Source organism: Triturus cristatus, chromosome 10, assembly GCF_964204655.1.
Source record: "Triturus cristatus chromosome 10, aTriCri1.1, whole genome shotgun sequence".
Lineage (NCBI taxonomy): Eukaryota > Metazoa > Chordata > Amphibia > Caudata > Salamandridae > Triturus > Triturus cristatus.
The window spans coordinates 229,164,439-229,189,956 of NC_140593.1; the positions used below are offsets into that span (position 1 = coordinate 229,164,439).

At 40.2% G+C, this 25,518-nt stretch overlaps 1 protein-coding gene across 1 annotated transcript in view; it reads right to left on the minus strand.

Moving 5' to 3' along the window:
• The window catches only part of SLC25A13 (solute carrier family 25 member 13), a 772,629-nt gene that overhangs the window by 132,017 nt on the left and 615,094 nt on the right, over positions 1–25,518 (minus strand). The window contains exon 14 of the mRNA XM_085630870.1: positions 6,700–6,840. Within this exon, the coding sequence (XP_085486996.1) occupies positions 6,700–6,840 (141 nt within the window). The remainder of the gene's footprint in view (positions 1–6,699; positions 6,841–25,518) is intronic.

Genomic DNA, 25,518 nt, shown 5'->3' on the forward strand with positions numbered 1-25,518 from the left:
AGTTGGGACGCAGAAAAGAAGAAAACTGACGCCAGCGCACCGGGAGGGGCATATATGGCTCCGCTAATGTCACGTCTGTGGACGACGTCAGGGCGGAGCCGTGCGGCGCCACCCCCCGGCAAGCAGAGGTGCTGCTGCGGAAAGTTTTCCGGATCCAGTCTGACGCCTGAGGATATTCTAAGTTAAGGAATCTGCGGCTAGATGTCTATCAGATATGCGGATTCGATTAGACGCAGAAAGATGTAATTTGGAACCAGATGAGCACAGGCACGTCAAGTACAACCAACAAAAACCTATTGATGTTTACAACACTTCCAGGTTTACAATAAAGCATTCAACATGGATTCTATAATTTTACACTATGCAAAGTGAGAGTTACAGACTTAGCAAGGCCAGAGGTGAAACTCCAGGCGCTGATGGGCTCCCTGGGCAACTTTACCAGGAGTCTTCACAACTGTTGCCACCTGACTGCTGCAGATCTAGGAGGAATCCAGGCAAAGAAGAACATCCTGAGTCTTTAGTGAAGGCAACTGTTACTTTGCTACAAACGGGCCACTGGCGTTCAGTGTCATACACAGCACATCAGCACAAGATGATAAGGTGTTAAGTAAAACTATTTATGTGAATATGGCAAAATGTTACCTAACTGGTGCAGAGGACAAATAACGTTTCACACCTGAGAACACAACTGTGATGATTGTAAAGTTTGCGCACATCCATCAGGAGGCATCATCACTCACAGAGGAATGCATGAAGATTTGTATTGTGCAAACCTAGCTACAAAGCAATGCAGAGCTGTACAGTAGCGGGGATAATACAAAGTAAACAAGGTTATATAAGGGGAAGGTGAACACTGCAACATGTAATGCAGAGGAGAGAGGGTGGAGGCCTTGCAAAGCAGCACAGGGGAAGTGTGGCAGAGCTAGTTTAAGGGCTGCAAGTCAGAAATAGCAGTCCTAGGATTTAATTAAGCACTGGGAGAGATCAGCAACAAAATGGATGAAGAATCGAGGTGAAAACATTATGGAGTACAATATGGGGAGGGGAGACAGCCGGGAAGTGTACTGGACACGGAGTTAGAATAGGTGAAGGAGTGGCAGGGGTGGACAGGGTGCAAGGCAGTGCTTAATTTGTAAAATATTAGGTGCCGGGGCTCTGACCAGGAGGCTACTGCAGCTTGCACCACGTATCGCCCTTGGCATCGCTGCCAAACAACTACTAACCATCTCTATCGCATGTAAATGCGACATTTCCGATAATTCCAGGTCTCCAAAGCTAAAGGAATGACTGAGGCGGCAGATATTAGCATTTCTTTAATGTTTAATTGTTTTCCTAAACAACTGTATACTGCTCATCTCTAAATTACATGAGCAGCGCGACCTTGTGGTAGACTGCCCTAAGTGTGGTGTTGAAAATTAGGTGTCGTGCTCAGCACCGGAAAGCTCCAGCTCAAATTAAGCACTGGTGCAAGGAGGCTGGTTCTGGAGGTATAGACTGCCAGCAGAGAGGAGCAGGGCTGGGATAGGGACAGTGAGTTCTGGGTAGTATTATCCAGATGAGCGATAAATACTACAGGCAGATGCCTGTTATAAGAACAAATTCAGCAATGGTGGGTCTCAACTTCCTATGAGTACTGGATACCCATGCCTGGATGGTACAGAGGAAGTTATTCAGCTGCTTTTTCGCCTATACGATTTTGGGTGATCGTTTGACAGCCTAGAGAGGAACGGCTTCATGCAGGACTGGAGTCACATCATCTCCCAAACATGATTCAGTAATGAATAATATCTATGTCTCTGGGATATCTTATCAACAATATACAGATCGCATTCGCTTGCATCGGAAGGTGTTCGCCCCTGCTATTTCTCAACAGACTGGAACTCTCAATATCATTCTGTTCTGGCTTACTGCTCATCACTGATAAAACAGAGTTATCCCTCATTGCAACACAAAAAAGATGGACGGAATGCTGAACATTGTCAAACATTCACCTCCATGCACAGATGACACAAATGTAGGTGCATCGGCCAGGCGGAATCTTGGCAAAAGTGTGACTACAGGCTCGCCTGACATCCTTGGGACCTATGGAGTGCTAATAAGTGTTTTTATATATAGTGGAACAGACACGAAGTAGGTGTCAAATTTATAAATGGCACGCAGAGAGCGCAAATGTACTGCACTTTGCCTTTATGTATTAAGAAGTAAAGAGTGGTCTCAGGGAGTGAGAATTACAGTCCTGACGAAAGCCTCAGTGAAGCGTGGCAGAAACATGTAGACCAGGCATAAGAAGGCAGTTAGGGCCATTAGATCCCTTCAAACTTCACATTTTGTTTCCCATATTTTAATCACACAGACTGGGGATTCATTAAAATAAGAGTTACCTCCAGCCCGGTATTCTAACCCAAAAAGAGCTTCTCCACCTTCTATATTCTGCATTTATTATTGATTTGATACTATTCAGTGCTCCAGTGTAACTCAAAGTTGGCAGCGGAACGAGAAGGAACCCAATGATGAAGCATGCCAACAAGGGGTAACCCTGGTGGGTGAGGGTTCTGCTATACAAAAGCAGCGGCTTTGCCCAGAAAGGGTGGCCAACCCATACAGCGGAGTGGGGCTCTCGAATCTGTGTTTGAGTTTCAGGTGAGGAGGATGAGCCCGCCTCTTTAGTACCTCTTCTACATTGATATACATTCACATGTAACCAGTGTACAGACTCTTATACCAGCTGCACAGCAAATGCACTCATTTCAAAAGGTAGGCACTGGCGGTTATCGCGCAAACCCATTTTGACAGAAGCTTGCAGTGGGTGAGATTCATTTACTGAGACTCATGTGGGGCAGATATAAAAAAAACAAAAAAACAGGTGGAACAAAATCAAACAAATCTAATGGGGGAGGGGGAGTTAAACGGGTCAGAACCCACTTCCCCAGAAGTTCTCACTGTAGGTGACTGTATTAAAAGGCTAATATATGCTTTGCGCATTTCAAAATCCTAAATCTCAAGGAACATGGAAGTGTGATTATATGCAACTGTACTATGATGCTTTGGTAAGAACATGTTGACCTTGGTTGTTTGCGCTTCTTAATCTTTTCCTTCCGTTATATGGTTTGAATGCACCAGAATCGAGAATTATAAATACAATGTTAGACTATTTCTTCTATTTCAGTGCTGTAAAGAAGCATTAATTTCTTTCTTAAAGAAGAAAATGTTCACTATAAAAATCTGTTGGAACTCAAATCACATTGAACAACTGAATGTACATATGTTAAGTGGTGCCATCTCACGAGTACAGTGAACACATTTCCGAATCGCTCAGCCTGGAACACTGTGCAACATTCATTTAAAACTCTAGGTACTATAGAAAAGTGTGCACCTCAGAGCAACGTTCGGACTGGTGTTGTTTGGTTGTCATCCACCAACTACCCTGCTGGGAGCCTCCCATTAGCCTGAACTGAACATTCCTGGATTCAAAAAGGCAAAAACCCCAAAGGATTATGCCTGACCTGCACTATGTTTGTGACAACCCTATCAACTCAGTATGTCAGCAGTCCTCCTCAGGCACAGCTAAAACCCTCCCACCCGTTCAACCTCTTCCTGAAACTCTCCCAACCGCACACACAGTCTTAGTTGTCCTTGACAGCATTTAACAGTTTATGTGCCTCTAGGAGACAGTTTCCTGCTCCATAATCTCTCACCCTGGCATACTGTGGAGCAGGAAATTATCTCTCGAAGCAGATCACATGCTTAATTTAGAACTAAATACATACATGACTGAACTACAAACACATGAAAATAAATAATTTTTATACATTTAATACTTGATTTTCCATGAACCTTAACTTAAATCCAGATAGTGACATCTTCTATGTTAACTACTATTTAGAAGTGCCCTAATACTTGCATTTATCTTCTTAAATAATCATTTTTTTCGCTCCTTCATGTCATAATCCCCTCAAGGAAGGCGATCTTTCTCTTCACTGCATAAAGTAAACCTATAAAGCCACATAATCCTTTGTAGGTATTAGAGTAATCCATTCAGACAACTTTAAATATTTTTTTTACTTTACAAGACTTCATCTAGGTCCGCCTGGCGACAGAGTAAGTGAGTTGTCTTATCCGCTTCAAGACACAGACACTCACATATTACACAATGCCGTCTACAAACATATTACATTGTGCCAGTTGAACCTGTAGTTATGGTTCAGCCGCACTTTTCATTAAAAAGGCATTTTTGATGTGCCTATAACTTTTGAACCCATGGCTGCATCTGCGCAAAATCTGGTGACTGTTTGGGGCAGTCAGCTAAAGTCCGGTACGACAATTTGACCAAAATATTATAAATTAAACTTGCTTGTAATAAAGACATGCAATAATCACAATGATAGACTGTTGTGTTACGTTTGATTGTGATATGTATTGTTTGGCGAGGATGGGCATTTCACAGTTAATAGCAGGGTGTGCAAGTAAACAAATAAAAAGCAGCAGTACCACCAGCACTCAAAGCTGGTAATAGGGGCAAGATGGTTGAAGGAACTTCAAATAGTGTTAAGAAAGGCCTCTGCTATAAAGAATTTCACTAAAAGTCTGAAGTCTGTGTGCTCCTTGTCCAGTCAGTAATTAGCACCGGTGCATGAGGCAAATACTACAGACACCTGCTGGGACAATTCATTTACAAAAACGATATTTGTCTAAAAACGGTATACCCAAAATAAAGACCAATTATGCATAAATGAAAATAAAAAATGAGGTACCATTATTCAGTCTTTGAGTTGCTTATAAAAATAAAAGGCTACAGCTATGGTTGAAATTACTAGGGCAGTTTAAAAACTGGTTTCACAAACCTTTGTTCCCAAATAACATTTTCTGCGTTTTCAAACACATGCTTTTTAGATCTCATCTACAGACTGCTTTAGGTGACTGCTTGAAGACCTTTTGTGAACAATACAATACACACAGTGAGTTCTGTTTCCGTCCAATGCTCATGATTAGATGGTGTTCTTGTCTATCTTAGTTCCCTGCTCATGATTAAACAGCTTTCCTCCCTATCCTCGTTCTTGTCCCGCCCTGGGAACATCGCTTCTTTCTATATAGGATAGAATGGTTCTATAGGTGGAACTTTTTCTTTTGTGTAGCATTGTTCTTCCTAAAGACTCCCTAGTGTGCGATACATCATCGCTTCTTTACCATCCTTTTTATACAATGATATTTATCCTGTTGCTACTGAAAAGAGGAAACTACTTCTCATATCTTCAAGTATGCTTCCTTTCTCCTGTCCCTATCTGCTCATGCTCCATCACACCTTCGCTAAATACTTTATCTTGAGGTTCACACCCCTCTACAAGTCTGTTGCTCTCCCAATCCTCTTATATGGAAAAAAGTAAACACCGGGCACAGTGTAGATAACAAATTTGTTGCCAAGAGACTCCCAATGTGATAAAATTCACATTAACTAGACTAAAACATTTACAAAAATATGTATGACAAGTACATAATGGGACAAAAAGACTTTGTATGTTAATAATAGTTCATTTTAATCTTTACAAAATGTGAATATTTTTTATATATATATTTTATCTTTTCTTATTTTTTCAAAAGGATTAATTTCTCTATATACATTCAGAGATACATGAACAGTGTCTTTATACATACAAAATAATTTCCTCAACAGTGCAAAATACGATAACAGTGCAATCTTGTCATACCTAAATTATTTCTTATAAGACATCTAATCGACACAAAATTATATCAAGTCAAAAATATATAGTGTGTATATATCTGATTCAGATTTAAACTGTGTGGGCGGTAGATGAACACAACGCGTTTCGGCTTAGGCCTTCTTCAGGAACCCGCTCAGATTTGTACACTCCTATTTCATATGGCTGTTCAAATTGTCAGCTTGTAGTCGACAGATAAACTCTGTATGTTTCGGTCTTCAGGTATGATATCCTAAAGCTATACAATCACTCTCAAGATGGCTTCTTTAGTATATATGTTTTGGCACAGGATGACAATATTCTATCCTTGCTTCGAGGGAGATCTCGGATCTAGGGGCCTTAATGGGTGCTGAGTTTATTTCATAAATATTTTTGAAACGTTTCTTATTTTCTGTTGTCTCGTTACTTCCATGTGCCTCAATCTGGTCCGTAAACCTCCTCATACGCGGATTGCCCGTCTACATGTAGTTCGGCGCTTTAGTGAAGGTATTTCATAAGTAACTCAAAATCATCTTTTCACCCTGGTTTTAGAGCTCAGTGGATTAGATTTGGCCAGTTTGCCTAATTGAGCCGAAGCTATTCATCATCCTCCCTCTTGTGGGAGATATAGATCTGAGTAGAGTTTTTTTCTGGAATTTTGTCTGAGGTGGCTGTACATTTAAATTATCTGGAATTTCTGCTCTATGTGCTTATTGTTTTAACATATTGTATGACGATTTTGTCTAGAGGCTTTGTGTTTTTTGTTTTTATTTTAACGTGTACTTAACACTCTTTAAAGGTGTATAGTGCCTACTTAGCATTTCCTGTGCCAGGAACAGCATTTTCATTGACTACCTAAAATAAAGAAAATCAACAATTTCCAAGAGGACCAGTAGACCACCGATTCTTACTGCGGTGTTTAGACGTCTCTAGAAGAGAAAATACAAATGACCTGAACACGACCAGTTAACAGAAACGTGTATACTGACACATAGCAAAACCTTACCTTGTAAAGTCCAAAAAAGCCAAGATCCCGTAAAACAGTCAAAGCGCTAACACGAGGGCCTGTGGTGATCTCTCCAGCCACCTGCAATCGGATTTTGACGATCTCCAATGGATTTGTGAAAATCACCTGGGATCCCCCAGCCTGGAATAGCAGAAAGAAATTGTTAGAACACGGGAACCAGCAAACGAAAATGTAATTCATAGCATGTTTAGTGCATAATGGGAGCCAACAAACGAAACATACGGGATCAATAAGGAGCTTTGAAACTTGTATTTTGGGAAAAAATCTGCCCCATCATTGTTTAAAGAACTCTTAACATGTCACAATTATGTGGGGGTGAGCATGTAGGACAGATTTTATGGTCCAAGTTAAAGAAGGATCATGAAGCAGATAATATGCAGGTTTTTAATTTTTTTTTTTAGTATATGCTAATTATTTATTTTTCAAGAGAGCCTCTTGTCTAATGCTCAATTGGATATATGCATTTCTACTAGCAACAAGTGTGATCCTATTCCATTCTCTGTGCCATGAAATTTGATAAGGGAATTTGCTCTAAAGTAATACAATAAGTACAAATCGCACTGGCTGTGAAGCAACGGTTGTATTACTCATTTTCTTCAAAGTTGCACTTGCAGCAAGATCCTCTTAACATGAAGAACAAAGACAGTTTATGTACTCTTAAAGTTGCACCCTCATCAAGTCAAACAAACAATCTGAGCAAAGATTTCCTCCCTTTGCTAGTTCGACATTCTCACTCCAGTATGAGAACTCTGCAATAGAAGGATAACGTACTTTCCTCTTTCTATATTGAAAAACAGAGTTCCTAGCTCGTAGTGTTGAACTAAATGAAGTCCTTCATAATTCCCCTTTATAGTCCTCTTCATTATAATCCAGAATAATATTGTCTGCCTAGGAAGAAGGAAAGGCCAAAGCTCTTATGCCAAAGATATCTATCCTGCCTCCCCCAAACGAAGAGTCCAAGTAAGGAGTACCTTTAGCAAATATTTGAATAGGATACAGTCCTCATGCTAAGACAGAACATTTGGTCAGCTGAGCTGTTCTGTGTTTATTTATTACATAGCTATGGGATATATCCATGCAGAAGAAGATTACAAACTGTTGGAGGCCTTTAAAGCATACATGTGCGCACCCAATGAATTTGCAAACATTAGCGTGAGGAGTAACAGTTTGGCATCAGCCTGGGCACAATAACCAATGCTGAAACATAGACTCAGTTTTCTGTACTAGCAGTGAGAGTGTGCAGTTCACCCATGTTGGAGTAGAAGGAGTAGGGTGAACATTTATTACTTATAGGATCAGTAGTTGATTATCGACAGGACACAGTTAGATTCAATCTACTAACACGCGATTAAGCAACCAATAACTAGGCAGGTTAAAGTAATATACGCCTTAAATCTTGCAGACCTGGAAGGCAACTATGAAAGATGAGCTGGGGCGCTCTGGTAATGAGGGGCAGGTGCTGGCACTTTGTATAGACTTGCCTCAAAATGTGTTTACGATCCTTATGAAATATTCAAGTGTGATAAAGCAGAATCGCATGCTAACCTCACTTGGCTTCAGCATTGGACAGAACATAAAATTCGAATGAATGTCGTGAGATATTAGATCAACAAAGACCTATAAAGCAAAAAATAGAAGCAAAGAAACCAAATATAAAAACAAACTCAAATCTTACATGGAGGTAAGTACGCAAGTACAGCAAAGGTTAAGCCAGAGTTTAGGAGTATTCCAGCTGCGCTGCAAGAAAAGCTTGCACGTATACTACTTTCCATTTAATCCAGAAACACTGAATGCAAATTAAATTCAATACAAAAGTCCCACTTCAGTACACTTGCAGGACTTCTTTGTCCACTTTTGTCAGGAAAAAACATAATTCTAGCAGCAATCATCTTGGCAGGAACCATGCCAGAACCCTCGGGTGGGCTGGGTCTCCTTTCATCTAAGAGCAGAGTTTTGGCCAAAGATGCGGCCTTATTACAGCAAGACATTTATTGTTCCTTCCAAAAGTTTGTCAATTTCGCTTGGGGAATTTTGGGGAAACACCCGTCAGCTCAATCTGCCAAATAAAAAGGGGTAGAGTAGTAAGGTTCAATCATGCAGTATAAAGACCTTGTTTGCCTCTCTGAGGCACATCAGTCATCACAGCCTAAAAGACAGGCATCTTGGGCCAGCAGAGGGACTACGTTTACAGAAATATCATGCTGATGGCATACAAAAGGTATGACTGCATGGTCACTAGAGCATGGATATAAGATCACACACTTGTAAGATCTTGCAATGTTTGCCAGTATATTTACACTGGAAGTTAAAGCATGTTTTACTGATCTTAACATCATGTAGTGGCAATTCTGAATCCTCTGTCTCCAAGCAGCTCTGAATCTAGTTTTCATTTGTCCTAATGAAAGAAACTATTCCTAAAGCCAAGCATTCCATTTTGGACGTCTAGCGTTGCAGGAGAATTATTTTTTTGGGTGTTTCTTGTTATACCCACATGCCACGTTTTAGCAACTTCATAGCATAAGAGTGTACTTCTTAAGTACAGTGTGTACTGTTTTGATTGGGTACACTGTATCCCAACATGTGATTTAGTATGGTCAAGAAATATAAACAAAGTTCAGTAATTGGCTCACTGGATGTTATACCTATGTCCCGAAAAGGTAGGCTGTTAGTAATGAGGTTACAAGTGAGCAGACCAAGGAGTGGTGGGCAGCACACATTATCAGTGGATGGCTGAGTATGGCCATGCAGAGTTATGCGGTCACTATTTCGTGGGATCTCAGTTGTATGACTGTCTGCTCAGTTATCAAACTTTTTCTTGAAAAGCAGACAGTTTGTTCGTAGCATCAAGGTTCAACGGAGAGCGTTTCATAGCCGTGGGCCCAGTATTCCTAGGCATCTTTGTCTTCATATTCAGCTGTCCTTTTGTAATTGCAGATCAAAGTTGACACATGGTGGGTGGCCAAAAGTATCATGGGCCAAAGTTCTGAAACACTGCACAAGGTGAAAAGTACTTAAGTCGTGACCTTGACTTCTACTGCGAGCATGCAGAATGCTCACAAGGTAAGTTTATATGGGCATGTTTTTCTCAATCGAAGGTAGGCCTGGGCCTAATTTATCATTCTATGTAGTTTGTCACTCATCTTTTCAGGCATATATTGCGATCCCATTGTGATTCTTATCTCATCAGCTGCATTCTGTTTGATTGAGCAGCAGGACTAGTGAGGAAGCTACAGTCTTCATAGGAAGATTTTTAGATTTCCTCCATACTTTTTTAAGTGAAAACTAGGGCCTTCCTAAACATATTCAACCTTTTTACAGATGAGATAGTTCTAGCAATCACCCCTTTCCATAAATGATATCATCCTGTAAATAAATGTACATGATTGGTTGCAAATGTGGGGGTACACCATCCAGCGAGGATGGCCTAAGAAGCATAACTAAAAATGGTTTAGAAAAGGTGTGGACTCTGTCACTAAGCCGCCCTTGCATGTGTGGGCTAGAGTCATGCGGTTATACTCCTCCTGATCACAGTCATATATCTCCTCTTTATGGTCCTTGTGTTCCTGATCAGTTTGGCCTTCCTGACCATAAAGTACTTGGTCCTCCTGCAATGGCTCGTCTTCCTCGCTCTGCTACTGTAGTTTCTATTCCTACTAGGGCGTGCCTTTAAGGTGTCGGCGTCCTGATCCTTGTTGTCCTGGTTCTTGTGGTCCTAGCTGGGTTTCTGTTCCCTGTGGTAGCCCTAGGCATGTTATTGTCGTTGGTCCTGGGTGCTCTTTGTTCAGGTCACGGTCTTGGTTTTACAGCTCCTAGTCCGCCCAGCCATGGTCCACCTAGTACTACTGTTCTTCCTGCTCCTGGCCATTGAGAACCTTGTCATCAAGTCTTACTCTTCGTGGTCTTTAACCTCCGGTTCATCGTCATCCTGATCCTCTCCACTTTGGTTCTGCTGCTGGTCAACCTGGTGCAGGTTTTAGCTTTCCTGCTGGTCAGGTTCCTTGATTTACTTACGATATAGCTACCTAATGATATAAGTGACACCCTGCACCAGTCCTGGCTCCTTAGCAGGAGAATGTCATGTGGTGATTGAGCAAATACATGAAGGTTAGGAAATAAACTACAAATCATGAAATGCAATACGATACTGTATAAAAAGCCAGGTCTGGCTAATTCGATCTTAAATAACATGGGACATTTGGCAGCAAAACTGTGTGAAATTTGGTTAAATCACAGATCCAAGTATTGCTTCTGAAAATGTAGCAAATGAAGTCAAAACATTAAAAAAGTATTAATCATACTGCTGAAGGAAAGAAAATATTTGCCGCAGAAAGGCCTTCTTAAAACAGCACTGCTCTTTAAAACGGAATCTCACATAAATTGGCTTATTGGAAGTTATGTCCTTCCTAAAAAGCAGCCCTTTAAGTAGCATTGTTAGTGGCTAGGGCTTTCCAAGCATCCACAATCTTCAGTTATTTCCCTGGTAAGGGCAGGGTCTTTTTTGTAGCTATTATTAAAAGTAAGGTTACAAAACACCAAATTGCTTAGGGATCACACAGACCCAACACTTTCTTGATGGGAATATACCAAAGATTGAAATTCAGTTCAAGAGTCGCACATAGAAAAGTGATGTCACTTGGGCCTGAGGCAAGGATTTTGCTTGTTCTAGGGTGAATCATTCCATACCAGACTACAAGTGACAAAAAGGTCAAAAACCTCACAAAAAAGCAAACAACAGAGGAACATTTGCATCTGCGTGCACAGAAACGTTCTAGGATTAAGAACTATCAGTTAATGGATCCTCCACTAGTAATTGTACGGTTAGATTTTACATAATGGCTCATTTGTGCTGGAGACACAGCTGTAAGTATGGCTGTTTTTGGCATGCTAATTGACCTAGTAATTAAAAAAAAACCCTGTAGCAGGTCTATGACTATTTGTGATTTCATGGTTAGATTACTTGAAATGCACTATTTATTCTGTATGGTTCAGTATTATTCACAGAAAAAAAGCCTATCTCGTTGGCAACATCAAACAAGAGAAAAATAAGCCATGAGGAACGCTGGGGCTGCTCAAGCAACCCGGTATATACAGACAAACATCTGCTAAAGGGCGAGCTGCTTTAAGGAGAAGAGCCTGAGCGGTTAAGTAAAGTAACAACCGAGAGACACTGTTGCACGGGGCTAAACAGGGAGAGCAACAATGGGTCACAGGCAGCTGAGCTTCATGGACAGGGGCACTAAGGAGAAGGTCTACAATCAATGTGTGCACTCCAGCGTACTTTTCCTTAAACTTAAAAGTGTACTCTAGTCTTTAACAATACAACAGATGTTCGAGTGGAGCTTCCCTGATTTGTTTTGTTGCTGTGTGCATGGTGCTTACTTTCCCTGTGACTGGCACAAGACAGCAGTGAGTGCAGGCACTTAAGCATGCACCTTACAGATCCAAGGAGGGTGACATGACTGAGTGTCAGTGGTGTAACATAAGCCCTGCAGCCCCCGCAGCAAAAGTGATAGATGGTGGGCCGGGGAGCCGGGCCCCCTTCAAGCATGGTGTTTTTTGGGAGTTTGGTGCATGGCTACTCCATTGTGTACACCACTGGCGCCTCCCTGGATGCTTTAATAGTATTTGAACTGCCTACAACAATGTTTCAATAAGGCGTGAGATATGGCATCAATTTCCAGAGATCAGATCGTCAACATCTAGCGATCACGATCACTACGTACTAGCTGGAGTTTTGTCAAACATGAGCAGTATATGGATTTGTTTTGTGGTGTGAGAAACGAGCTGCTTGGGTTTCCCAGTGTTGCCACTCACTTGTTCTGCGACTGACCGATACGTTAATTTATGTAGCCATTAACTTGCGTGGTATTATCCCCATTCCATTCTGTATCCAGGTTAGGGTTGTAGTTCTGGTCTTTGCAACTAGGGTATGAATTTGGTTCTCTGCACAGCTTTCGTCGGGCTTATGAGTTTCTTACTCAGTCTTAATGAGGTTTCACTTATGATTTTTTCCAAGTCAGAGGAAAAAATTGTGTGGGGATAGCAATATAGTGACTCTACTGGACAAGGTTGTCAAAATCCTATGATGTTTTTGATATTTATTTTGCTGTTTGCAGATGTTTTGTGGGTTGGGGTGGTTTGAAGCGTTATGTCAGATTGCTCTTAGATTGATTCTCAAATCAAATTCACTTAGTCTTGCGATATATTCTTTGTGAAGTCAGGGGTAACCGTGGGCTTTTAAAATATTTATTCTGCTCCTAGTACATTTTAATGAGTGTGATGAGTAACATCTTATAGTCATGTACTTTAAATACTGGATGTAATAAATCAAATTATACTAAATTATATTTTCATGATCTGACTGGAACATATCTGCTCATTTCGAAAATGTGAGAAACCCTGGGAACACATTCCCTACCAATGACTTAGTAGTGCAAAGCATTGTGACCGTTTAACACACCGAAAGGGCAAAACAATATTCCACTCAGTTTTTCTATCGCACAGGATGGCTGAGGAAATTCTGTGTGAAGGAAAATGATACTACCACTCTGCATTGTGTGTGCATTAATAAATATTTTGCAGAAAATGACTGCACTTGGCATCGAAAATGCACATATAAAATGAGATGTTTCCTAAATAGGCATATTTTCAAAGATCAGACATCAAAAGAAAATAATTTCCCGCAGCGCGATTAAGCAGCAACTGGACAGATTATTTACAAGTTCTGATCAATTTCTCTCTGCAGACACAGTAGGTGATAGTTTTTCAATTTGGATCTATAGTAGTCTCTGGAAACCTCACCAAGCAATCAAAGTAGAATTTGCTTGATTGACAATGTAAAAGCAATTAAGTTGGAAACCTGTCAAATATGTTTTACCATTTCTGCTACGCATGTTGAACAGGTCTACTTTGACTGCTGCTCATATCATTTAATAAATTAAAGGATTACATTTGCTAAGCAAGCTTTCCAGTAATACTAGAGTGCCTCACCCAATCTTTACTGAAATGGACCCAGCGTGCATTATATTATTAGATATACTTGTGAACTATTTTTATAGGGAAAAGTGATGCATGAAATAGCATTTTTTTATTTCTCTATTTGCGAGAAAGCAGGTCCTCGGAAGAGGATATTGAAGAGTAGGAACTGTAGGGACACAAACACGTAGTAAATAAATGAGCAGGCCAGATCTGCTAACCTAATTACAGGAGGACAACGATTAACTAACTGTATGGAGAATTGATTAGATTTTTTTTTAATTCCTTCTAAAAGTGATAAGTCTGTTTCCTTGGGTATGCTTGTGAGTGGAAAGGACTAACATATTTTATGGGCACTTGCATTCCAACCTGAAGTTTTAGAATGTCCAACAAGCTGGTCATCCTTTTCGTGCAGTTCCAAGAGTTCAAGTGGTTGTCAATATTGCTTTGAGTCTGAGGGCTGCATTTTGAAAGCCACATTTAGAAATTGTTCTTATTGGTTGATGATAAATTAACAGGAGTTGGGTGGTCAGTTGTTCAATGTTCAGTCTGTGCAGTTTGCTTTCTAGACAAGCAGTGCTAGCCAGGTATATAGCGATTATGTAACAGTGAGAACACGAGGGTGTAGATTAGAATGTTTAAGCTAATGTTAACAGAGAGGTTCTAAGATTTATGATCATTTAGTGAGGGAAAAAAAGTGCCGCACTTTGTATCAGTATGGCACTGGTGCGGTCATGTGTGTATGCTGGTGCCAAGGTTCTGTCTAAATTGTTCTGTTTGAGAAAGACACATTTTTATGGAGCATTTGAAAGGTGTTGTTAAGTAGGAATTATGTGGCATAGTACTTCTTGGCATCCGAAGATAGACAATTCTGGCATGCAACAGTTGTGCTAAGTGCGTGTAATAAGCTCTTTCTCCTAGGAAATCGTCAAAAATTTGCAGTCAGCAGCTCTCACTCTTAAGCAGAATAAAACCCTATGTAACCAAATCAAACTTCAGAAAAACTACCCAAGCTCTGCATAGGACCACCTCCCTCTCACTCCGATAGACCTACATGGTCATTGTTCAACCTAAACCTGCATTACTTTCAAGACCCGCTCATCACCTATAAAGCAGTAGCAACCCCCTCAGAGGCCAACGCAACACAAGGCATCATGACACTGCCAGATTTGAAAACAAAAAACATAAAAAAAAATAGGCTTGGTGTCAATCCTTTTCACTCTATGCACTGAGAATATGAAACAACATCCATTAGCTTATTAGACATTCCCAGATTTTTTGTCTCTTAAAAAATGAGCTAAAGACTCCTCTTAGATGAGTACTTCGTAAGTCAAAGAAAATGACCCACCGGAGTTAGCAACCTTCAAGTTAAACATCTAAGAATCTCTCCCTCTTTTCCCTTATTGTGGATGGTTATTAATTACTCTATTCCTTGCAAGAAGCCTAGTTCTAACTCTATCCTTTACCTGTTAAGAAAGAGAGAGGAGGTACATTTGCAGTTATAGTACTAAATTTCCTTGTTAACATCAGTTCCTTCACAGGAATGATGAGGCAAAATGTAATTTTAATATTGAGAATTCTGAAGCTCATTTTAATCTTTAACCAGAAGTGCGATTAAGGTAGAGGTCTTTCTAGGACGTGATATCATGAAAGGTTACATTGGACAAATTGTCGAGACCATGAATCCTGTGAAGCCAACAGAGCTAGATGGCACCCCTAGGTTAATATCACTTTTCAACATATTTTTTGAAAGGCACCAAAATTGTAGGGAAAACAAACAATAACTGACACTAAAGTCGCATCAATGAGAGGGTGCAAACATCTTACAGTATTGGCTTTTCATATGAAACTTATTTACCCAGATCAGAAAGTATTGATTCCTGGGAAATACCTTGCAGGTTAGACTCCGGTTCTAGCCGGTGGCTCAGACACAGAAGAGACTGAGGGAGCATCAATGTGGGTTGTGGAGTCAATGCTGCTGACGCAGACACCGTTTGAAAGGGTACCATGGCAACTGGACAGTTCTGAAGAACATTATCTAGATCAAGCTGCTTATTTATATTAAAACTATTTAACCATCATGGGATTGTACACATTAGTGGATAGTTGCCTTCCTCTCTTATTCGATGGGTCATGACATACCAGAAAATAGGACCTTATGCTACCAAATCTTTTCGAGCCATATATAAAGTGGTTGGCCCATATTCTAAAACAGAACCAGGAGATTCAATCCATCAAATACAAAACCTGGAACAAAAAAAGAGTGTACTCTATTCAGATACATCAGTGCCTCTGTTCCAAGAAATGACGGAGTTTAATCAACAAAGCAAGACAAATAATCAATCCTGGAAGAAAAAGGTTTCAGCACAGCATATGTCAAAAACTTCACAACTCTAGCCAAATGTGCAAAATGAGGCATAACCTTTACCAATGTTCTCATAAATCTCCCATGCATAAGGAAAATCTGAAATTTATTAGCACAATGATAAGGAGCTGATCTACTTACTGCTAACGACAGAGAGGGTGAACCTTATTGCCCTCACACTATATATTTCCAAGTAAACTATGAACAGTCTAAATTCAAGACCTTTGCCGAACAACTAAAAACCAGTTACTCTGTGACTTCAGGTTGTTTTGTAACAAGGATGCCAGCAAATTCTTTACGACTAGATTGACCCAAGTTAAATATTTTTTTGATGCTCGTGTCTTTAAATCATTAGTCTAGAGGCCAGCTCGGACACCGCTACAATGTAAAAACTTCCATAGGCATTTCTAGTTACAACAAATCAGAATGAAGAAAATTAAATTCTCGTTTTCTCATGCAAAAGCAATTGATAGGCGTTGGCAATGTAAGCTCTCAAAAGTAGTGAGTCTACAGGTTTTTCTTTTAAGGTGGATTAAGTTCACTAACAGAAGGGTAGAATTACCAATACATATCAATTAATACGATGTAGTTTACTAGTTCTTATGGTCTCTTTCCACCTTTACTCACAGGAACCCCATTAAATTCATCCATGAGAGAAGCAAAGAGGTTATACTCCCTAAAATATTTTGCAAGAATTTCCAAAATATTATGATTATGTAAGATAACTAAAAGAATGGAATGGACGGCTTGGAGACACGACTTATTCACTTGATGACAAAATAGCTATTGGAGGAAATGTGTTTGTACTATTACGGCACATTAACACAAATTGCACTGCATCATCTTAGTTTTGTAAGTGGGACATCAAAGTATTGTGAGCAACACATTTTATGACACCTTTGAGGAAGAGTCAAATTGTTTTTTAATTGTGGAATGTTTCATTCATGTTGCCGGAAAGAATCCCTAATTTTGGGTGTTTAATGAAGTGGCTCTTATGGACATTATTACACTGGCTTGTGTATTTTGCATACAATATAATTTGTCAGATGTTGCTATTACAAATGATAGAAAAACCTATACAATAAAAATTGAGCTCTGATAAAAAAATGTCTGGCAAAAATAAAGAATATTGATAAGTGACCCAAGTGTACCTATGTTATGTCAGTTAAATATAGTTTCTATAATAACATGAAATAATCTATAAATGAATGCATATTCCCCACAGAGAGAAGATGATGTACAGCTTTGAAAATAATGCAGGCGGTCAGTTTCGGATTTGACAATTTCACACAGTAATATAAAAAACAATTGTGAAGGGTGCTAATGGCAGTTAACAAGGATACTCCCTGAATGATATTGAAAAGAAGCTTGGGTTAAAGCTATTAAATAGATCAAGGCTCTGTTCTTAGACTATTCTTAATAAATAAATACGCTTCAGTAGTAGAATGGACTTTGAATTTTGAAAATGCATACGGAATCACAGCAACATTAGCATTCTTTTACAGTCAATGTGCTACAATTTCATAAGGAATCCTGGTATGTGGAGGCAGACGACGCCTGTAAGTCTGTCGCTTAGTAGGAAGTCACAGGGGATGATCTTTAGTCAATGGGGCCCCCGAGATCAACACTTGCCAACATTTAAAAGTCTTGGGAAATCTTTAATAATCACACAATTAATTATAGATTTTTAATTTCCATTGGGCGTTCACTAGACAGAGAACTTGAGGCCCACAGAGAATTTAGCAAAGCAGACACATTCAGCCACATGAGGGTTTCAAACAAGTATATGCATTATGACTTTCAGAAACTTTTATGTTGAAGCGAAATCAATAATTGAAACATTTTGAAAACTAAAATATACCAAGTACCTTTTACCAGCTTGACTTAAAATCATTCTTTAAAAGGTTACTCGAAATACAGTTCAACTTCAATCACTCAAAAAGAGCGATAAAAACACAATTATAAGTGCTTACAGCTAGAGAAGAACTGTTTAGGTGCAGAAAGGTAAAGTATGAAGCAAAGCATAGAACCGAATAAAGATTTTCACTATGCTTCCTCTTTTACAGGCAATAGACCTCTCTCCCATTGTTATATCCTAACAGTACTAGGTAAATTCCTGGCGCACACATTTAAAGGGTTTTAAAGTAATCTCATAAAGTTTGAACTACTGCATAAAACCTCAAAGTTGTAGGTTTACATGTTATACAACTAATGTATGCTGCAGCATTTCCCCTCCCAAAATTCAGGCCTCCTCTTTTGTTAAAGTCAATACAGTATTTGCATCATTTGGAAGGTTTAAAGTCCCTAATAATATGATATATTAGAGTTTATGCACAGTTATCTATTCATCACAATTTACCCACATTCCAGCGCAAGTCCTCCAGCAGTCCTTTATCCCAATTTTCTTTTAAAACAATGGTTTTATTGAAACATATTCAATCCACCATTCCAATCAAAGATCATAGAATAACGTTATTTGGACAGCATTCGGGACATGAGATACAGTTTTGCATACGCTAGGTAGGAATCATAGGTATGACACCTGACTCTTGTTTTTGTTCTTCCGTTGTTCCCTCACGTTTGTGCCTTCCGCTCAGCTAATTTCTTTATTTCTCCATGGAGTCCCGATTTTTCTCATTTCATGGTGCATCCTCTACTCTTGTATACAACATTCTCTGCAAGTCGGCACCAGTCCATATCCTGCTTCCAACGCTTAAGCCTTGATGCATCCTGTGTCCTCCACAACCTCGCAATATTTCGCTTCCTCATCACAGAGGCCAACCTGAGCCAAGGTTTTGTGTGTGGGCCAGGTGGTCTCCCCTGTGACTCCCAAAAAGTGCCAACGTGCGTCTAGTTGTATGCGTTGGCCCAGCACCTCAGACATCACCCCAACCACTTCTGACCAGTAGCGATGGATTTTGGGGCACTCCCAGATAATATAGACGAAGGTGCCTACCTCCCCGCACCCCCTGGCGCAGTGGTCTGTGTCTGATCTCCCCAATCTGTGAAGCAGCGTTCGGGGGTGTATGACCTGTGCAGGACTCTAAATTGGATTAGCCTGAATCTTGCTCGTATAGCCACAACGTGTGGGCTTTGGATCGCTTCCTGACAGTCATCGTCTTCTAGCAACCCCAGGTCTGATTCCCAGGCTTCTCTCAGCAAGTCCAAGGGGTCAGAGAGGTTGCTCATTAACTCTCGGTATGTGAGGGAGACTGCTTTCTCATGCAAGAGATCGAGTAGCAGTCTGTCCTCCATCGGGGAATATTCGGGCAGCAATTTCCCCTGTGGCACGTGCGTCTTAGGGTATGTCTCAGTTGTAAAGGTAATCATATTCCCATTCCTCAATATGTTCCCGAGGGGGTCTATGCAGACAAGGCTCCATCTGTGGAATCCCTGCACGTGCCCCACATCGCTCAGTAAGTCACTTTCCCATAATGTTGAGTTAGTCTGGACTGCCATCACAGCACTTTAGTGGCTGCTTGACACGCTTGCACGACCACTTGTGTATGTATGTGAATGTCCGAGGGGTCTACCTCCAGACGGGGGCCCACCTCTGCACGTTCAGTGCGGAGTCCGCTTGGGGAGGCATCCCCCTGTTCCCCGCATCGCCGGCCATGCTTTATTCCAATTTTAGAATTATTATAAAAGAGGATTCATCTGGCATTAAACAGGAGTCTGAGTTTGCAAAACGTATTCTAAACCAGAGTATGATTATATTCCAAGAGCAGGTGAAAAGTATTGTGAAAAATATGAAGCAATGGTGGATGTTCTCATGTAAGTGGTTAGTCTTGATCTCAAACAACATCGAAATTGCATTCCTCACGCTACCCAATATGCAATTTTGTACAGCTTTTATCAACTATTTCTGATAGCTGAACAAGTATAGAAACTATGATAACTCTTATTAAGCTATCATTAAGTTTAATGCAGGTCTGTTGAATGCCTTTTCCAAATGTATTAACCTTTACAAATATCTTAGATTTTCCAGCCAGTTCTAAATTGAGGACTGTATGGTGTCAAAACTCAGTGTTCAGTTGCGTCGCTTTGGTACGGTAAAATGACTCTGGAACCTTTATTCACTCAATATAAACTGTAATTATGCAAAGCGTGGTTGGTGTATAGTAGGAACAGCCTGAAACACGAACATAAGTCGATAGGGAAGCAGTGGTATATTACATTTAACCCTACCAATTTAGGAGAAAATGATGTTCAATCATTTATTAGAATGCAACATTTTTCCACCAAACAGGAGGTCTTTTTTTTTTTTTTTTTTTTAAATCGGAAAGACCTCATATCATTGTACCACAGAATGCACTCTGATGACTAGCCAAGGGCTGATAGTGTGCCAAATGAGTGTCAAATAATAGCTAAACTTAATAGATCCAGTATTGTATCCCATACCAAAAAAAGATTATGTAAGGCAAATTCGATGGCCAACTGGACTGAGTAATGACAGAGCATCCTAAAAGAGTATTCATACTATTCCATATTTCAGTCAGATAAAATGTGCCACCCTGGGAAAATGTCTATTTGAGTGGTGCTTGGCTAACAAGTATCTCTCTACAAATGGGCGTTTTCATGTCTTATTTTCCAAAGTCACCAAACTTGGAAAGTGGAAATAGACTTTGGAAAGCTGTGGCCCATATGTGTTATTTCTTTTTTTGCAGGATACAGGGACTGAGTCCCCGATTCCTGATATTGCTGCAGCAACATCTTTGTTGATGGCAGTCAATCAGATCATTATCTTCTGATCTGCTGGTCCCATGGAACTACAGCGTCTCTATATATCGATACATTTTGAATATTCATTTCTCAAAAACTCCTTAAGGGATTCACACAAATTGCACTCTTTCGGGGCAAAGAATTTGCTTCCTGCTAAATTAGGTGTAATCCCAATAAGCCAATTTGGTTGTAAAATTATTTAAAGTTCCTATGGGGAATCGCATTTTTGGACATCTTTTTAGATAGATTGCTCCTTCAGACTTGGCGATTCAATTGTTTTTGTGTGGTTGCTCCTTACTCATAAAGGCACAGTAAAACATAGAAAATGAGACATGCTGAGAGGATACATCATACCACATTAGGTATATTGTCAGTATAACAACATTTGTAATTCAGCAGTAATGCCAGGTTTTGCATATGCTCTGTGAAGGGCTTAAATTAGACATCCCTGACGGAGGCCAAATAGATATAATCACATCTAGTGTTGCTCATGTAAGGATGCCATGGTGCAGCAGATAAGGGTGGCCTCCTCATTTTAAGAGCAAGGTTACACACACACTTGGTTTTCTCTTGGAAACTAGCATGTTTGTAATATGCATGTTTGTAATAGTACTTTAACAGTGCAAACCTTGAAAGTCATAATAATATGGATCCCCCTAATAAGCTTTGATCGAGCTTCTACTTCAGCATGATTACCGACAGCTGCGCGCTACAGGGGATCTGACCCAAACATGAAATTATTGACCAGAATCACAAACGAGGGCTAAGAAAAATGAGGTAAGTAATTTACCGGTATTGCCCTATATAGATACGTGCATCAAAAATACAGCAGAATTGTGATACAGATCAAGGACATACATTTCACCAGAAGTCACAAAAGGAGGGGTTGATCTACATGCTGTGCTAAGAGAAATTGGCATTTTTATTCAGCTGTGCTATTTCTAATTTCTCTCCTGTTGAGCATTGCTCCAGTCACTGCTACTCAATGCCAACTCCATGCCTTGAGTTTCCTGAGGGGGTGTAGGGGAGGGGGTGTCATGACTGATCAACCTAAGAAGTAGAACACATATATTTCTTTGCTTGATCAGGTTTGTTTTTGTTCTCAGCGAAGCAAATGTTTAAGCAGGTATACTGCTGGGGGTAAAGGAAAGCAGCTGTTCTTCCAGTTGCAGTACTGGGGGGAAGAACAGAAAAGTGAAACTGTAAATCTGCTCTAGGGCTCACTTACTCTACTTGATCCACGTTGTACTTTGATGAGGGGCTACATCAAATGCATTTATTGGGGAAACTTGCAAAGGGGTGGAGGATGGGCCAGAGTCTTAAGGCAGAGGGCATATCAGAACTTTGAAAGGACAGACAATTCACAACAATGAACTACTCCCAGAAGGGACCTACCTAAACCAGTATTTAGTGCCCACAATGGAAGCACTGTGCTTGGCTGAACTCTCAATGTTAATATTGATTTGTTCAAGTGTTTATGCTAGCCAGGTAGGTGATAGCAGGTTTTTGATACAAGCATGTTTGCTGCTGTACTAGAATACGATTTTATAAAGGGACGAGAACTAGCGGCATGTAGTTCAAATAGAACTGTCAAGGGAACGCAGAAGTCTGATACAAACTCTGATTACAAAATAAAGTAAAACCCAGTAGGATACTAATCAAACTCTGGTTTTATAACCCTAGCATAATCAATACTCTTATGATCAAGGTTTGTGTAAAGGAAATATATGAACATTGATGCATCTATATGGAGAAATGATACTGCAAAAAAGATGCTATTTGTGAAACATCGCTAAATCTGTAGAGTAGATAGCTGGTTGCAGGCGATAATGGAGAATGTCTCACAGTGACTCAAACACTCCACCTCAACTCCTTCTGAACAGACACGGGACAGAAAACACTGACCCATTATCAAATGTATAGGAAAGCAGACAGGAGGTCAAGAAGCAGCATCAGCCAAATATTTATTGAGCAAGCCAAACATAGCGCTCGTCACTTTACCAGCTTGGAAACCTATGGGACTTGAGGGATTTTCTTAGCTTCAGCCTTATGCGTCAGTCCCAGCAAGCTTTCGTATTTGACTATCAGGTAAAATATATATTAATTTTTAATAAATATTCTATGTGACTGAGTTAACAGTATTCTATGTGGCCAAGTTAAGCTGGATTTTTTAAAGAATGGCAATCACATTTCCCTTCCCACTGAGTATTTGGCAACTCATGGGTACTGGAGATATTGATGGATATCAATACTATCAACCATAATCTTCAAAATAAAAATTTTCAACAATTTTGTGTTAATGAACATGGATAGATAATGACCTGTACTTATCAGACTGATAAGGCTTCAAAATATCTGAACTGAGGTGACGGGCATTAATTAGAAGCAGTATAAAAATGTAATACAAATGAAACTTACGGTGGGACATTTCTCCTTACTCAAGCTTGCAAACCAACTTTGTTTTAGACATTAGCTGTATTCAGCTGTACCAAATGAAAGTATCAATTCGAGACTCCATTTTTTTTAATGATATCAGGTGAATCACAAACCGGAAGATGCTGAAATTAAAAGAGTAGTTTGGGATAGATAACCATTTTAGTGCGAGTTTAACTACCGATAATGGAATGTTGTAAGTTCTGATTCTGGCCAGAGTTTCAGACTATTCACTCAGATTTAAAGAGCAAATCCTGTGAATTGTTTCCAGACATAACCACCCCCAAACATTTACCTGTTCTTGGGCATGCATGGGTAAAGCATGTTACTTGTGCAGGATCTGGGTTTGGTGTTATCAGCCTTATAGCTAGGAACAGAACTGAATGCATTAAGAATCTGTATGACCTGAGTCCCTTAGAATGAGAAGGTCATCGGTGTAAAGTTTGACCTGTCAAAAGAGTGGTCCATGCTAGAAACCTGATAACTCAGAGTTAGCTTGTAAGTGTGATGCAAATGGCTCTATTAGGAGAGCACGCATTAATGGGGAAAGCAAGTATCCTTGCTGGGTGTCATGTTTAAACTCTGTTCACTGGATGTATGTTCACTGGATGGACCGCTGACTATGAAAGATACCACTAGGTTATAATAAAATGCCTAAATAACTCTGAACAAGTTAAAAGAAAACCCAAACTGAAATAGTATTCCAAAGATATCCCAACTGACGTAAATCACATGCATTTTTTGTTGTGTCAATTAAAAGCAACATAAAAGTGAGCAGATGATCCATTGTTAAAAAAAAAGATGCTATGTTCTTATGCACTTTTGTCAAATACGTGAAAATCCCTCCTTAACCCCTTTAATCAAGTCTCGAAGTACCGTTTGGAAATTCGCTGCAATTAATTTGCACGGCATCTTGCTTTCCACATTTAACAATTAAGCATCAGGTGAGAACTGTGGATGCTTACTAGGTTTTAAGAATAGAGCCATGATAAATGGTTGCCAATACAGCTTGGATAGACTAAAATAAAAAAACAAAACTCCGGGCAAACTGTAATGAATGAATAAATAATTTGAAGGACTAATATTTTTCCAAGGTAATTGGGAGGAGACGAATTGATGCTTTGCAAATCATTGAAGTCTTCCCTACGCTTAGCAGAAAACTAAATTGGTTCAACCTCATTCAAAGTGGGGCTTTCCAGCTTGGCCATTTCGAAGGTACACTGGCACGGGAAAGATGACTGATGTGGGAAAATGAAGTTTTCAATGTCCTTATGTAGATTACATTTCTTTCCCTAAGGAGAGGAAAGTGCTAGGTGAAAAGTGGGAAGCTGCAACAAGCACTGGTAAAGCCAAAATGACTCTCCTACGCATGATCTGTTAGTTTACTAATGTGCTGCTGTTCACCATAGCTAAAGGTTAGTGGCGTACAGTAAGGGTTGTGTGAAGTGTCAGAGTTGAATGGCAAAGAGTAGAATAGAATGTCAGCGTGGAGTGTTAGTGTGTTGCTTACTAAAGTGGCATACAGTGAAGTGGCATAGAGTGGACTAGTGTACAGTGCATTGGCATAGAGTTGTGAAGAGTATCGTGGAGTAGAGTGCAGAGGCATAGAATTCAGCAGCGTGCAATGCAGCATCGTAGAATGCAATAGGGTATATATGAGTGGTACACAGTAGAGTGCAGGGTGAAGTGGGCTAAAGCAGTGTGGAGTGGCAGAGTGTGCAGCGGTCCAGAGGCAAAGAGTGAAGGGCTGCAGAGTACAGTGGCACAGAATGGAGTGATGCAGAATAGTGGCGTAGAGTGCAGTGGGGTAGAATGGAGTGCTGCAGTGGCATAGAGTGGAGTGATGCAGAGTAGAGTGGCAGGGGGCATTGGCAAAGAATGCAGTAGCGCAGAGTAGCGTGGTAAAGAGTTCAGTGATGTAGAGTGAAGTGCTTCAGAATACAGTGGAGTGGTGTAGAGTGGCATAGAGTGCATTAGCGTAGAGTGCAGTGGCATGGAAAGCAGTAGCATGGTGTACAGTGGTGCAGAGTAGAGTGCAGTTGCATAGAGTACAGTGATTTAGAGTACAGTGGCATAGAGTGCAGTGACAGAGTGAAAAGGCACAAGGTAATGTTGTATAGAGTGCAGTGGTGCAGAGTAGATTAGAGTGGTGTACAGTGGCTTGGCATAGAGTGCAGGGGCAAAGAGTTGAGTGGTACAGAGTAGAGTGCACTGGCATAGAGTGTATTAGCATAAAGTGCAATTGCGTAGAGTGTAGTTTGGCAGAGTGGTGTAGAATGAAGTGGCACAGAGTGAAGTTGTGA